This window comes from Dermochelys coriacea, chromosome 5, assembly GCF_009764565.3.
Source record: "Dermochelys coriacea isolate rDerCor1 chromosome 5, rDerCor1.pri.v4, whole genome shotgun sequence".
Classification (NCBI taxonomy): domain Eukaryota; kingdom Metazoa; phylum Chordata; order Testudines; family Dermochelyidae; genus Dermochelys; species Dermochelys coriacea.
Genome location: NC_050072.1, coordinates 34,705,907 through 34,720,517, shown reverse-complemented (window position 1 = coordinate 34,720,517; position 14,611 = coordinate 34,705,907). Strand labels below are relative to the sequence as shown.

The 14,611-nt window shown below is 43.4% G+C and overlaps 1 protein-coding gene across 5 annotated transcripts in view; it reads left to right on the top strand.

The window, feature by feature from the left end:
• Nucleotides 1-14,611, top strand: part of ARL15 (ADP ribosylation factor like GTPase 15) — a 333,479-nt gene that overhangs the window by 141,960 nt on the left and 176,908 nt on the right. For all 5 annotated transcript variants that reach the window (XM_038403024.2, XM_038403022.2, XM_043514388.1 and 2 more), the window contains one exon: nucleotides 5,991-6,199. In XM_038403024.2, coding sequence (XP_038258952.1) covers nucleotides 5,991-6,199 — 209 coding nt within the window. The remainder of the gene's footprint in view (nucleotides 1-5,990; nucleotides 6,200-14,611) is intronic.

The following is a 14,611-nucleotide window of genomic DNA, read 5'->3' as shown; positions in this document are numbered from 1 at the left end:
TACAAATGGGAGGTGGCATGGCCCCCTGCCCACCTCGGGTTGCCCACCCAGTGCTGCTGATGGTCTGGCACCCATGCCCCAAGGCCATATGCACCATAGCTGAGACAGCTAACTGGTTCAATGAATATCTTATGTAAATGAAAATGTTCTGCCTTAAACTTCTGTGAAATAAGGGGAATTGTTTTTCTATAGCAACTCTGCACTAGACATTGAGTCTACATTGACAATGGTTGCTTTGTGCTTTCCATGGCTTAGAGCTGAAAGTGCACGCTTCAGCTCTTCCTCCACACCGGTGGAGAGGCTCTCCCAGATAAAACAAAGGTGAAAGAGAACGCATGATGACATGTTTAATGAGATTATGAACACGTCTGGGACAGTGGAAACCAAGCAGAAAGTGTGGAGGATTTCTCTCTGAAAAACTGGACATGGACCTGGTGAGCCGGAGACCAGCCCAGGAGGGTGAGCATGGCACACAGCAGGAGGTGCTGGGGATTCTGAAGGAACAGATAGACATGCTGAGGCATCTGGTTCATCTTCAGGAGAAACAGCTTGAGGCTAGACTCCCGCCATAGCCCCTGCAGAGCAGCATTCCAACATCGCCATATTCCCCCTCCCTCTCTCCCAAATGTTCCAGGTGGCAGTGGGGGGATGGGGCAGGATTGCAATATCCCTTCCACTCAACCCCGGTGGAGGAGCCTAAGAATAAAGCTGCACATAAGATGATGTGTGACAGGCAAGGCCACTGCACTTTTAAAGACTAGCTGAATGTGTTTTTCCCCCTCCCAATTTTATTCCACCATGTGTCAAAGGTTAAATTCTATTTGTGATTTGTTACAGCATGTTTGTTCAATAAAAGTCAATGTCTTGGGACTGAAGGAGTCTTTATTAATTTAAAATTGGGGAGGGGGGAGAAGAGGAGGGACAGAGAAACTGAAGCAATGGAGGGGATGTGTTGGAGATAAAAACCCAGCTGTCACAGCAAGGTTCATACTATGGGAAGGTACAATACAGAAAAGCAGTACACATTATTGAGGGTCATTACTGAAACAGGTTTTCAAAGTCTCCCTGAGACAGTGTTCCACACTGAGTTCTTCTTATAGCCCTGGTATCTGGCTGCTCAAAATTAGCAAACCGCCTACCCACCTCCATGCCCCACCCTGTGGAAATTTTTCTCCCTTTGCTTCACAGATATTATGAAGCACACAGCAGGCATCTATACCCATGGGGATATTGCTGTCACTGAGGTGTAACCTAGTAAGCAAACTGCACCAGTGAACCTTTAAATGACCAAAGGCACATTCAGCCAGCATTCTGCACTTGCTCATCCTTGTTGCTGTCCAGGTGTCCAGTGTACCGCTTCATGAGCCATGGGAGGAAGGTGTAGGCTGGGTCTCCCAGGACCATTCTTGGCATTTCAGCATCAGTAATGGTTATTTTGCATTCCAGAAAGAAATTCACTGCTTGCTGCTTTCTGAACAGACCTGTGTTAAAGATGCGTGTGTCATGTACCTTTCCTGACCATCCCACATTGATGTTAGTAAAACGGCCCTACTGATCCACCAGCACTTGCAACACCACTGAAAAGTATTCTGTTTATGTACTCTTTGGCAAGATGGTCAGGTGCCAAGGGATATGGGATATGCGTGCCATCTGTTTGCTCCACCACAGTTAGAGAACCCCATTGTGGCAAAACCATCCAGTATTTCTTGCACATTGCCCAGAGTCACAACCCTTCTTAGCAAAAGTCCGTTAATGGCCCTGCATACTTGGATCACAACCCCCTGCCTCCCTCCCTCCCACCCCCGGTGGATTTTCCAACTCCAAATTGATTCCCCTCTTACCAGTAGCAGTCTGGGACTGCTAACTTCCACACAGTGATGGCCACTCGCTTCTCCACTCGCTGTCAGAGCAGGTCTCGTTTTAGTGTCACTGCACTGCAGGGCTGGGGAGAGCCCCACAACAGTTACTGGAAAGTGGTCTTGCACATACGAAAGTTTGGCAGACACTGATCACAATCCCATAACTGCATAACAGTGCAATACCACCAGTCAGTGTTTTTCTTGGGACCAGAAACTGTGCTCTCTCATGTTCAGCTGCTATGCAACTGCCAGCAGAAACCGGGAATTGTTTCATTCTATGACTTCCAGCAGAGCTGCTGGAAGGACATTGCAATGTTCCATGTAGCAGCTCCTCTCGTGGCTCTGGAAATACTGCAGGATAAGGCACGTGGTGTTTGTAATGCTCACAACAATAGTGCACAGCTAAGCGGGGGTCCATGCTTCTTGGGATGTGGCATACGTGCAGCTATACCAGTCTTTTGAAAAAAGGCAGGAAATATCATGGGTTCTAGTTGAAATCATGGGAGGGAGGGAGAAAATGGCATCATGGGACATTGAAGCCATGTTCCCAGTCCCCTCTGTAAGAATGTTTTGGTCCCATGAGGCATTGCAAGTCCTTCCCAAAAATCCCTCTGGTGAGTTGCACTCTTGGGATAGCTATGCACAGTACACTGCTCTCTGCATCGATGCAAACGCTGCTAGTGAGGAGGAGCCCCACCGACACAAGGAGTGTGGTGTAAATACGCAGTCCCAACTTATTGCAGCAGCTGGATGTCGATTTAACTGAAGTTGACTTAAGTTTGTAATGTAGACTTGCCCTTGGAGTGTTTCCTTCTGGAAACAAGTCTGCTGATTCATCCCTGTGACACCTAGTGCACAGCTGCAGTAGTACCACCTAAACTGCAATGCTAGGAGAAACCAACATCAGCCTGTTGGTAAGAAAAAGCCAGGAAGCAGAAGTCTTGGGAATCTTTATCCAGAAATAAACTCAAGAAAGGAAAGGATGAAGAAGGTGGTGGTGGGGAAGGGCGTAGTGTAGGCCAGCATGTAATATAAAACCCATCTTGATGTACTGTACAGTCTCAGGTTTCTGTAGAATCTCTGCTCCTGGTGTCTCAAACTCTCTGGCTTAATGAAAGATTGCATTGATTCCTGAGGCAACTCACTGTACCTGGAAATGACACTGAGGGGCATATGGAAGAGCTGTAGAGTTTAAGCAACACTGAAACCCTTTGCAGGCAGAGCAAAGAAGAAGAGATTTATGGGATGTTGGGTGTGGAACCGTAATAGTGTTTCAGTATAATCGAACTTTCCATCAACATGCTGTACAATCTAAGTTGTTTCTAAAATATAGAAAATCATGCTGTATTCGAACTGTTGGTGTATAAGTGAGGCTGAATTAATAGTGAATTTAAGCAACATTTTTCAAAATATTAAGCCTGTTTTGTCCAGATTTAAATAACCATTTCTTAAGGGTCTCTCACAGAAAAAGTCTGGTCAGGTCTAATTTGATTCAGAACTTACACAATAACAGCCTTTTTGTACCTAAAAAGCATGGTTTTCAGGGTTTTGAAAAGATCTGAGAAAAGTGTGTAGTAATATTTGTCACTACTGTTATGACTGGAGTAACCAACAGGGAGGGACAAAGAAACAGAAGGCAGATTAGTGCTAGGAAGGGTTTATTTTTTAATGGCTATGTGCAGAATGTATTGTAATTACACTTTGAAAAGTGCTATGATCATGTGGATCTGTGAACCTTTTTAGGGAAGGTGTGCTCTAAATGTTGACCTCTTCACCCTGACTTAATGTAAAACACCTGTCTTGCTGAGCAGTACACAACATAAGTACATGTTTTAAGGTAGATGCTTTTGAAAACTATATAACACTGTCCTAAAATATTCCATTGTATTTACATTAAGTTGCCTTACTCAGAACTTTGCCTGGGCATAATTAATTTAATGTTTGTTTCAGAAATGCAGAGATTTCCTTAAAACCAATAGCCAGCACACGTGTACACAGTATGTCAATATAAATAGTTTCACTTCTCTCCTCTCAAAATAGTTATCTTTATGTAAAGAGCAGCATTTCCCCCTACCCCCGAACTACCTTTTCTTTTTTTTTCCTGACTCATCAAGCACCCTGTACTATTATTGTTGTTCCCTTTTAATGATAGTCCCAGACAGATGAGAAGGAACAGTCCCTGCCCCAAAGAACTCGTACTCAGATGGTATCAGGACTGATGTTTTGTTGCTGAAGGCTAAATCATGTAGTCTCTGCTAGAGGAGGCAGAGTTCTTGGGAGGCCTTACAGGCTGACAGAGCAAATTGAGTCAGACATTTTTGTGTGAATTGTTTTCATGTCACCATTCCACTAACTAAATATATAATTACAAAATAAATGGTAGGCTTTGTTTATATTTTTAAATCAAATATTTTTTGCACAATACCACTGTAGGGTTGCATAGCACTTCAGACATATGAGAAAATCAGATTCCTTCCACAGAAAGTCTACAAATGAATGACAGAGAACACACAAGCACAATAGAACCCCTGTTTAAGAACTAATTGTGATTGAAAAGTTCATATAATTGAACATCTCAATGTATAGTATGTATGGTGCTTAAGTTACTGTATGGTGCACTGCATCACTTTCTTGTCCTTTAAACTACCCTCTGCAAAGTGACTTCCAATGCATTGAAGGCATTGGAATATGAAGGGACATTGATTTGTTCTTCTTCATCATCACTTGTGTGAGTGTATTTTTTCTCCCTTGGGGAAAAAATGTTCATATAGCTGGTCATTTGTAGATTGGTGTTCATAAAATCAAAGTTCCACTTTAAAGACGTGGGACGGGACGCACTCACTTCTCGTGATCGCCTCCTGTTGACTCGGTGCAAACCTGCACAAACACACACTTTGCTCATGGTGCCCTTGTTGGCTGTTGCCCTTGTCAGGCAGGTCTTCGGTGGCTCAGCCCTCTGGCTAAGTCACTCAGTTAATAAGTGAATGGATGGATTAATCTCTTTTGGGGTAAAAGGTCCAACAGGGCCTGTCCCTGTTCCCTTGTTAATGTCTGTAGCCCAGTCTCTGGGCTTAGTTCTCAGCGCCTTCTTGGCTAGTTCTAAGTCTGTGCCTGCCCTGGTATAGAGCAGTGCCCCCAGGAGACTCTGCAGTTATCAGTTCTTATTGTCCCAGCTCTCCAGCCAGTTCACTCCTTGAAGTTCAACCCCCTTCTGGGGTAACAAAGTTCAAAGCATGGTTGGCCCTCTGCAGGGTCTTCAGCCACAGCCCGGGGACTGTTCAAACTCCCAGACCCATTCTTAGGCTTTTAATGAAGTGTCTTATCCCCTCCTTGTGGCTTAGGTCACTTCTCTAGTGACCAGGGGGACCCGGGCCTGCCGATTACTCCGGATCCCAATCCAGGGACCCTATAGACAGCAGCCACATACAGCTTCCTTTACTTGGTTGCTGCAGCTATTCCCCAGGCTGCTTCCCACTTGGTCCCATCACCTTCCTGGGTTCTCTCTGTTCCCTGCTTGAGCAGGGCCTCCCCCAACCCTCCTTTCCCAAAATGTTTCTCCATCTTCCAGGACTTCCTCAGTCTTCTGGTCCCAGCCAGGATCTAATCTTCTCAGGTCCTCCAGCGCCTTTTAACTGAGTCTGCTGCATTCTGATTGGCTGCTTTCCTGCAGCCCTTCTAGGTAGGCCTGGAGGACCCACCTTCACTGCCCCTTTTCTGGGATGGGGTGTGGTAAGACCACAAGACCTCCAGCAGGGAGCCTCAAAGGGCCAAGCACACACCATCACATGATGAAACTGTGGAGCTGCAGTCAGAGGAACGAGTGGGACAACAGTAAAAATGGGAAGAGGGACCATTATTTGTAAGTGGAATGGTGTGGGAGTCGGTGGCCCTGAAGCAGGTTTAGAGATTGATGGCAAGCTAATTGAGCAGAAACTTTTAGAGAAAGGGCAACCAAATTCTGCCCTTACTGACAAATGTTCTTGATTTCAATGGTTTGCACAGAATGTATAGTAAAGACAAAATTTGTCCCATTGCTTTAATCCATTTGAAGTGGTAGGGTTATCTGGCAGGAAATTTTGATTCTATTTAACTTTCCATGTTTTTAATTAGTTTTCATTATTGTTTTGAAAGGGGCTGACACTATTAGGAAGTACTGGAGTCGTTACTACCAAGGATCCCAAGGGGTAATATTTGTATTAGACAGTGCCTCCTCAGAAGATGATCTAGAAACGGCGAGGAATGAACTACATTCTGCTCTTCAGCACCCACAGTTATGTACTCTGCCATTTTTAATATTGGCCAATCATCAAGACAAGCCAGCAGCTCGCTCAGTACAAGAGGTATGTTAACATGGCAGCATCTTGTCTGTCTGCACACTGCGATAGAAAGCACATCATTATTCAAGTGCATTTTGTGCTGATCACACTAAATGTTCTTAGTCTTCTTGGAGAGCAGAACCTGTAAAAGAACTGGATATGAATATAATTCTCCTGCTTTCACCTTCTTTTGCTTAAGGGAGAAAAGACGTTTCTAACTGCTTTTACCAAAAGCTACTGGGAGTTTTTTTTTTACTTGTTGTTTGTTAGCTATTAGTTTAATCTCGATTTTTATTTTTATCCTCCTTAGCACTATCCCCATTATCTTAGTCGTCACCATTGCTTAAAGCTATATATTACGCTTGCAACCATGTGTAGCTTTTATGTAAAAGCTTTTTTCTTATCTGCTATCCACTTACATGGGAGTCAAGTTGTAATTCTTATTCTTAAATCCTATTTTGAATTTCCTAATCTAAGATGTGATATCCTTGCCTAACTTGCAGTAATCATACAGAGAATCCTTTAATTGTTCCATTCAATAAATTCAGCACTCAGTACTATTAGCAGTCACTGAAAAATGTTTGTTTTAGTTGTCTTGTGTGCTGTCTTACAGGAGCAGTGTTGAGAGTAGTGTTTTTTCAGAAGATGGTCTACAAAAAAAAAAAAAAATTGTAGGAAGTAATGTATTTTGAACTAAATTTTAACCGAGTGAGTTTTTATAGTTATCCTGAAATGCAACCAACTGTGCGATCTTCTTCTTTGTGTAAGCGTTAAGACGCTCTGCATGATAAAAGGTTTATGTGAAACGAATGTTTGTCCTGTGAATGATGATTTTCATTACAGTAAAGTCAAAACTGCTTTAGTATCATAATTGGGATATTTTGCTGTCATATTAAAAATCTTACTTTTTTACACATTGTTTTTTCAAAAATAATATGAACTTGCAAGGAATACTGATGAAGCGGAATGCAAAAGCCCTTTATCCACACTACACCAGCTACTATTTGTGCAGCATAGTACTTACATCCTTCCTGTACTGGTCCAACACTGTCTCATGTCACACATCTCCTCAGCCAACGGAATGGAGAATATGAATGTTATTTAGGTTAGAATCAGACAAGTGGTATAGTTTTTAATGTAAACAATGTCTGGGGATATAATGCCACTTTTAAGATGAGATGCTGAGAATAAATGAGGCTTAGGTAATTGAGGTTGCACTGTAAAAATACTTGATATTTATACAAAAATCAAGCTCTACTCTATTCTCTGAAATTGGAATTAGTGTATATCCATGTTACATAAAGGGTAAACTGAGCTACACAATCTTACAAGCCCCAGAAGATGCAGCAAGATAATGGCTGATCTAGGAATAGAATTTGAGAGAATTGAATCCATATTATATATGATTCAGGGTGGGGATGCCAACCCTCCATGATTGTCCTGGAGTCTCGAGCAATTAAAGATTGTTATATGATGAAACCTCCGGGAATACATCCAACCAAAATTAGCAACCCTATTCCAGGGCAGAATTTTAAATGACGACTACCTAATGTTAGGTGCTGCTAAATAAGTTGCTTCATTATTCAAAAGTGCTGAGCACCTTGGGTTCAACAGTGCAATATTTATTTCCAAAACCTTGTTGTTTTTAAAATTTCACTATGTCCCCAGGTACAGCTGGGTGGCCAGCACTGTTCTAAAACAGGCATGCACGTTTATTTTGAAACCTAACTTTGAGGCACTTGTTTTTGAAATTCTTGGCCCTGGTTTTTAATGTGGCACAAACATGCTGTAAGTAGTATGTGGTCGTCTAAAGATAAGAGAGAGAGAAAAATCACCTTCCCCCGCCTCAATTTTGGATTGGAGGATTCTCATGGTTACAAGGAGGATGAGAAACAAGGAACAACTATTGATCACTAACAACTGTTTATTATAATACAGATTTTGTGTGCAGGATTTTTTTATCAACATTGTTTCAGTATTGTAGTAAATTATGTTCTCAGTCATTACAACATGATGATAAGATACTGTACTTTACCTTTCACATAAAGGAAATTGATTCTACTGTGTTAAAGGTTTTTCCTCCACTTTTTCCTGTAATCCTTCTAATGCTTCAAATGTATCTTTTTAAAACAATGTGGAGTATAGCTTTTTCTTAAAGGTGTGGTGTAGATGTGTACTGATTGAAGCTTCTGATTATAAAAATGACTACTTGAATATTCAGTCTATAATGCTTATAGGTATGACATGTTTGTTCATTTTCCACAGTCTTTTCATGCTATGTCTGTACTCTGCTTTACAGATTATTTAGCTTTACAGAGAGTTATAGAAGCAGATCCCATCCTACAGTGGGATATTTGTGGGCATGCCTTTGGGTCTGCACAGATCCAATTGTGGGATTAGGGCCAATATTAATCGTCCTCCATCTTCTTTTTTCCCTCTCCTCCCACTCCCCTCCCCTCACTTTCTGTTCTGTATAATGATACATGTGGTGTCAATAGCAGTTGTTCTTCGAGTGATTGCTCATATCCATTCCAATTATGTGTGCGCACGCCGCATGCACAGTCATTGGAAAGTTTTCCCCCTGTCGGGTCAGCTGTGGAGCCCTCTGGAGTGGCACCTTCATGGTCCTCAATATTTGACCCTGCAACCCAGTGCCGCCTCAGTTCCTTCTTACCTCCAGTGACCGTGGTTGGAACTGTGCCATCTTGCTTAGCAAGTTCTAACATGTTTTCCTAGCCTTGTTTGTGTTTTGTTCTTTAAATGTATTAGTTAGTTAGTATTTAGCAGTTGGGCTGGGGGGTTTACCCTCTGTCCCGACTACTTTTTCTTGAAAGGGCTTACGTACTCAAGTCCCAGGGGTCAAGTCCTGCTCCAAGCCCATGCCAATGGGCAACCCCCACGACACTTGTCTAAAGTATCTGGGGGAGGCTCACCAATCCAATTGGTGCAAGATTTGTAAAGGATTTTGCCCCAGAACCAAAAAGGAGCGAGTCTTTTACCTCAAGCATCTCTTTATAGAGGCGTGGCAGGACCTAGCGCCAAGTTCTTCAATGTATAGTGCCATGGCAACAGTGGTGGAAGTGGCACCACGGAAGGACTCTGGCAGAGACCCATGGCACCGCCGCTCCACAGCACTGAAACTGGCAGGATTAACCTGGTACCACTCTTATTCCCTGGCGCAGAAATGGCACTGGAAGCAGGGGAGGAGCAGCTCTCCGTCCCAGAGGTCCACCCCTCTGGAGCCAGCCAATGGGGCGTGTCCTCGTGAGGAGCACCCAGTGCTGAAGTCTGTGGAGCCAGCACCATCGAGCTCAGCCCCACAAGGGGGACCATCGAGACGGGTGCTGTTGGACTCCCCGGCCCAGATTATTGAGGAGGTGGAGCTGCCATCCACCCCAGATACCTTTGTTGCTGCAAGGGACCTCATCACCATTACAGTGCCGAGGTCACCCAGTATTCACGCCAAGCCTCCGGTACCACATCATATAGCACCGTCTCGAGGCAAACCAGTGATGCTCCGGCCCTCGGCACCGCTGATAGTCCCTGCACCGCTTGCAGTCACGGCACTGCTCCAAGTTGTGCCAGCGCTCCTGATCACGAAGCCAATCCACACATTGATCCCCCATTGTGAGGCAGGTCCCAGACACGGCACTGGTCCCGATGCTGCTCAGTGACCCTCCCCTCCCCCGCGCAGCTCCAGCCTCGTGGCGCTGCTCAGCACCGGCCAGGCCTTCGCGGTCCCAATCCTGATCTTCAGACTCTGATGCAGGATCTAGATACTCAGAGCGTTCTTCAAGGGTAGCTCTGCCCCTCATCAAAACTATACAGGCCAGTGCCAAGACCATCTGGCAGGCCCCGGCCTCCAACCCTCCCACTACCAAGGGCAGCAGCAGTGCTCCTATCCTTGTCGGCAGAGGCAGGAATTTTACAGGAGAAGGGGCAGGAATGGCAGAAGGAAGCCTTCCACCCCGCCTTCTGGCCAGGGCCCAACTAAACCATCATCGGGTTCCAAGCAGGGCTTTTGAAGGTGCACCGGAGGACGGCGCACCAGCCCCATTCCCGGATCCTTCTCCGTCCTTTTTGAATTGTCTGTCCCACTCTACCGTGCTTGGTCCCAAATAACTTTGTACCGCTGGGTCCTCCGCATGGTAGAAGTACTCTCTCCAGTTCTGCTCCTATCGTCCCTCTCACCCCCCTTCCCCGTCTTTCTCCAGGGATCCCTCTCACAAGCAATTTCTTATTTAGGAGGTGTAGACGCTCCTCACCATGGGAGCATTGGAGTAAGTTCCTCAGGAGCTAAGGAGCAAGTGATTCTACTCCCAATACTTCCTAATCCCCAAGGCCAAGGGGGCTCTCAGATCCATTCTAGATCTGCATGGACTCAACAAATTCAGGGTAAAGTTGAAGTTCCACATGGACTGCCTGGGCACTATTATCCCCTCCCTAGATCTGGGAGACTGGTATGCCACCCTGGACATGAAGGATGCGTACTTCCATAGCAATTCATCCAACACACAAGGCGCTTCCTACGCTTCATGGTCAACCACAAGCAATATCAATTCACTATCCTACCATTCAGCCTCTCAACAGCCCCCCGAGTGTTCACCAAGTGCATGTCGGTCGTGGCTGCTTTTCTCCATCGACAGCAGGTGAAAATATACCTCTACCTTGACAATTGGCTGCTCGGGGCGCCACACCAGGACACAGGTGCAGTCCCAAATCCATTTGGTCAGGTACACGTTCAAGAGCTAAAGGCCTCACCTCTGACCCACCTTACATGGTTTTCCACAGGGATAAGGTGCAACTCAGGCCGCACCTGGCCTTTCTCCCCAAGGTGGTGTCGCACTTCCACACCAGTCAGGACATTTTCCCTAAGCCTCATGACAGTAACTGGGAGCAGAGGCTACGGCTACATTCCCTCAGTGTTCAATGAGCACTAACTTCCTACAATGAGCACACTAAGCCGTTCAGAAAGTCGAACCAGTTGTTCATAGTGGTGGCAGATTGGATGAAAGGGCTCCCGGTATCATCTCAAAGAATATCTTGCTGGATCATGTCGTGCATCCGCATGTGCTACGAGCTGGCCAAAGTACTGGCCCCGACTCTTACGGCACACTCCACGAGGGCCCAGACCCATCAGTGGAGTTCTTGGCCCAGGTCCTAATCCAAGAAACATAGTCCTTGGCACATACTTTCATCTCTCACTACGCCATCATCTGGCATGCCCGAGATGATTTGGCTTTCGGCAGAGGTGTGCTTCAATCGGCATTTTCTTGACTCCAACCCCACCGCCTGGATAAGGTTTGGGCGTCCCCTAATTGGAATCACTCTAAGAAGAAAAAACGGTTACTCACCTTTTGTAACTGTTCTTCGAGATGTGTTGCTCATATCCATTCCAAACCCGCCCCTCTGTTGGAGTAACTAGCAAGAAGGAACTGAGGAGGCACCGGGTTGGCCGGGTCATATATTGAGCACAATGAAGGCGCCACTCCAGGGTTCTCTGCAGCTGACCTGATGTGTGCTGCTAGGGGAAAAACTTTCCAATGACTGCATGTGGCGCACACACCTAATTGGAATGGATTTGAGCAACACATCTCAAAGAGCAACTGTTACAAAAGGTGAATAATCATTTTATCCTGATGTGCTTCCAGTAGAATTGTAACGTGACACATTTGCACAGTATGTTTTAAACACAATTTGTTTGTATTTTTCTTTTAAATTAAGCTTTGACTACCTGTTAATTTTGAGTTTTGGGTGAAACTTGTGGACATAAGAATTGTTTGAAATACACAACTAATACAAACTTTGTGGAACTATATATTGAGAATGGACTAAGAAGACTCCATCTCTGCTGAAATAGTTGACTTTACAGAAGAATAATAGAAAACTAATTGAATAAGGAGTATTATGGTTAATTTAAGGAGACAGTAAGGCATAAAAGCTTATCAGTTACTTATTCCTGAGAAAATTTATGTTCTATGCTTATTGAATTAAAAATGCAGACATTACATAATGAATTATGCACTTATTGAAACAGAGGGATTAACTGCTTCCTTAAAGAATTCACTTTACTTTTATTACTGATTTTGGAAAGAGTAAAACAAAAGAAATGGGCTGCTGAATTATCATTAGGTCATCATTATTGATTTCAAAAGGATCATTTTAAAATATATTTTAAACTTATATTTTTGAAAATAAAGGAAATGTAATTGTTCAATAATATGAATGTTTGTGCAAAACTCTTGTCTTGCACTTAATGAGGTTATGCACTAAATTTAAGTCACAGGGCAAAGGCAATATATTGAGGTTTCCAAGGACATGTGGAGTCTTGTAGACTGCATAGTTTCCTTTTCTGTAATATACCTAGAAGGACCCCTTGCAGTGTAATTAAAAAACAAAATGTTTAAGAATTGAATGGAACAGTGGAAATTATGAAGAAATACTTATCTGCAGCAAAAATTCTTTACAAAACTATACAAGAGCCAAGCAATTTCAGCAACAGATGTTTGTTGTATTAACTTTGGGGAGATGTAATTGCTAGAGATTTCCAACATGTTCAGTTTCCTTTTATTAAACATTTAAGTAAATGTCCATAGCGTTAAAAAGCAAAGCCATGAGTAATTTAATTCAAAAACTATGTAATGAGAATTTGTAAAAGTACACAGTAGATCTCTTTACTTGTACTGAAATGTAAGTGTACCTAATTTGTTTTACATTCCCCTCATGGGGGGGCCTTAAGTTCTGAAGTTTTTTAAGAGATCTGGGGAAATTTTATGAGATAATAGCCAATAAAAGTAATCCTGTTTTCACTTACTTAGTTGCTAATTGTGGCTCTGTTTCACTTCCTGGCTTTTTCAAATCTAAATTTTTATAAAAAATGGGACATTTAATCATAAACGATAAATTAAGTTGACATATTAAAAACTATGCTTTTTTCGATTTTCAGCTGTCTGCTTGTATGCTATTTACTCTATCTCCCAATGTCAAAGATATTTGTAATTTGTTTTGATATCACTGTGGTAGGAACAGACATCTCGGTATTTTTCAAATAACTACTGATCGGTTTTTAAAACCAATCTAAACTGAGTAATGTGGATATAAAAACACAGTATACTGTGTAGAATATAATTTTAATGAAATCTTGTGATGGTTCAATAAGCACATCATAAGATAACCCATCTGTTAAATTAAGATATCAAACATTAACGTTATAAATTAAAGTAATAGGTTATGTAGCGATCAGCTGTTACTAATTTTCAATGAATTGTGTTGGATATATGCCTTAATTGGGAAATGTAAACATTTACAGATTAAAAATAATTGAAGACAGTTACCTAACACAGCAGATGGAAGGATAGTTCAGCCTATATGTTTTCAGAGCAGTTTATTTAGTTAACATACTTTTTTCCCCATAAGCCTTATTGGTGAGGGAGGATGTTTATGGTGTTTATTTTTGATTAAGGACAAGTGTTCTTTGTTATTCCCTGTTCAGATTTTTGTAATACAGCTCAGAGGTAATAGGATGTTCTGTGGTGTTAAGAGTTTTTAGTATTTGTCATGCTATTATCCTTTTTCTGGACTTCCGTGATATTGAAGTTGTTGGTGAAATTGTCCATATTGCTTCAGTTTTATCCACCAGAGTTCTATGCAGGAGCAGTTAACTGTCTTTCAGAATGTTGCATTAAGGTGAAAATAGCTAACCATCAGGCCCTTTTAAGTTGATACGGGTTTATCTTCCCGTCAGCCATGGAGAAATTGAGGGAGCTCCTACCGCTGGAATCCAGGGGTGATTCTCAGCCACAGTTGAGGAGTTATCAAGGCATCTCTCCAAGTGGCCCTGGACACAGCCGCTGCCCATTCCTTGGCCTAAGTGGTCGTTATGAGATGGTGTTCCTGGCTACAGGCCTTTGGACTCCCATATGAGGTCCAACAGACCGTTCAGGACCTACCATTTGAGGAGGGCTCCCTTTTCTCGGAGGAAACTGACTAAAAGCTTTATAGTCTAAAAGGCTCAAGTATTACTTTGTAGTCCTTAGGCCTTCACATACCAGCCCCCACAAGAAAGCATTATAAACCACAACTGATGGGCTTGTTCTACCCTCCACAATAGCAACAAAGACAGGACTTCGTAGGAGGCAGAATAAGTGCCACAAGAGACGTCCTCCACCCCACTGCTCGTTGTCTCAGATACCTGCCCCCTTGAGACATGCATCAGACCCAAAGCAGACCTTTTGAGGGTACACCTGAGGACAGCATACCAGGACAATGCTTAGATCCTATCTCTCCTTTCTAGACTGGTTGTCCCACTTCTATGGGGCATGGACCGATATTACCAGGGACCATTGGGTATTCCACGTGGTGGAAGTGGGATATATCCTGAAATTCAGTCTTTCCCCTATTTCCCATCCTCCCTTCCCGTCCCTCTTGGGCCAGAAG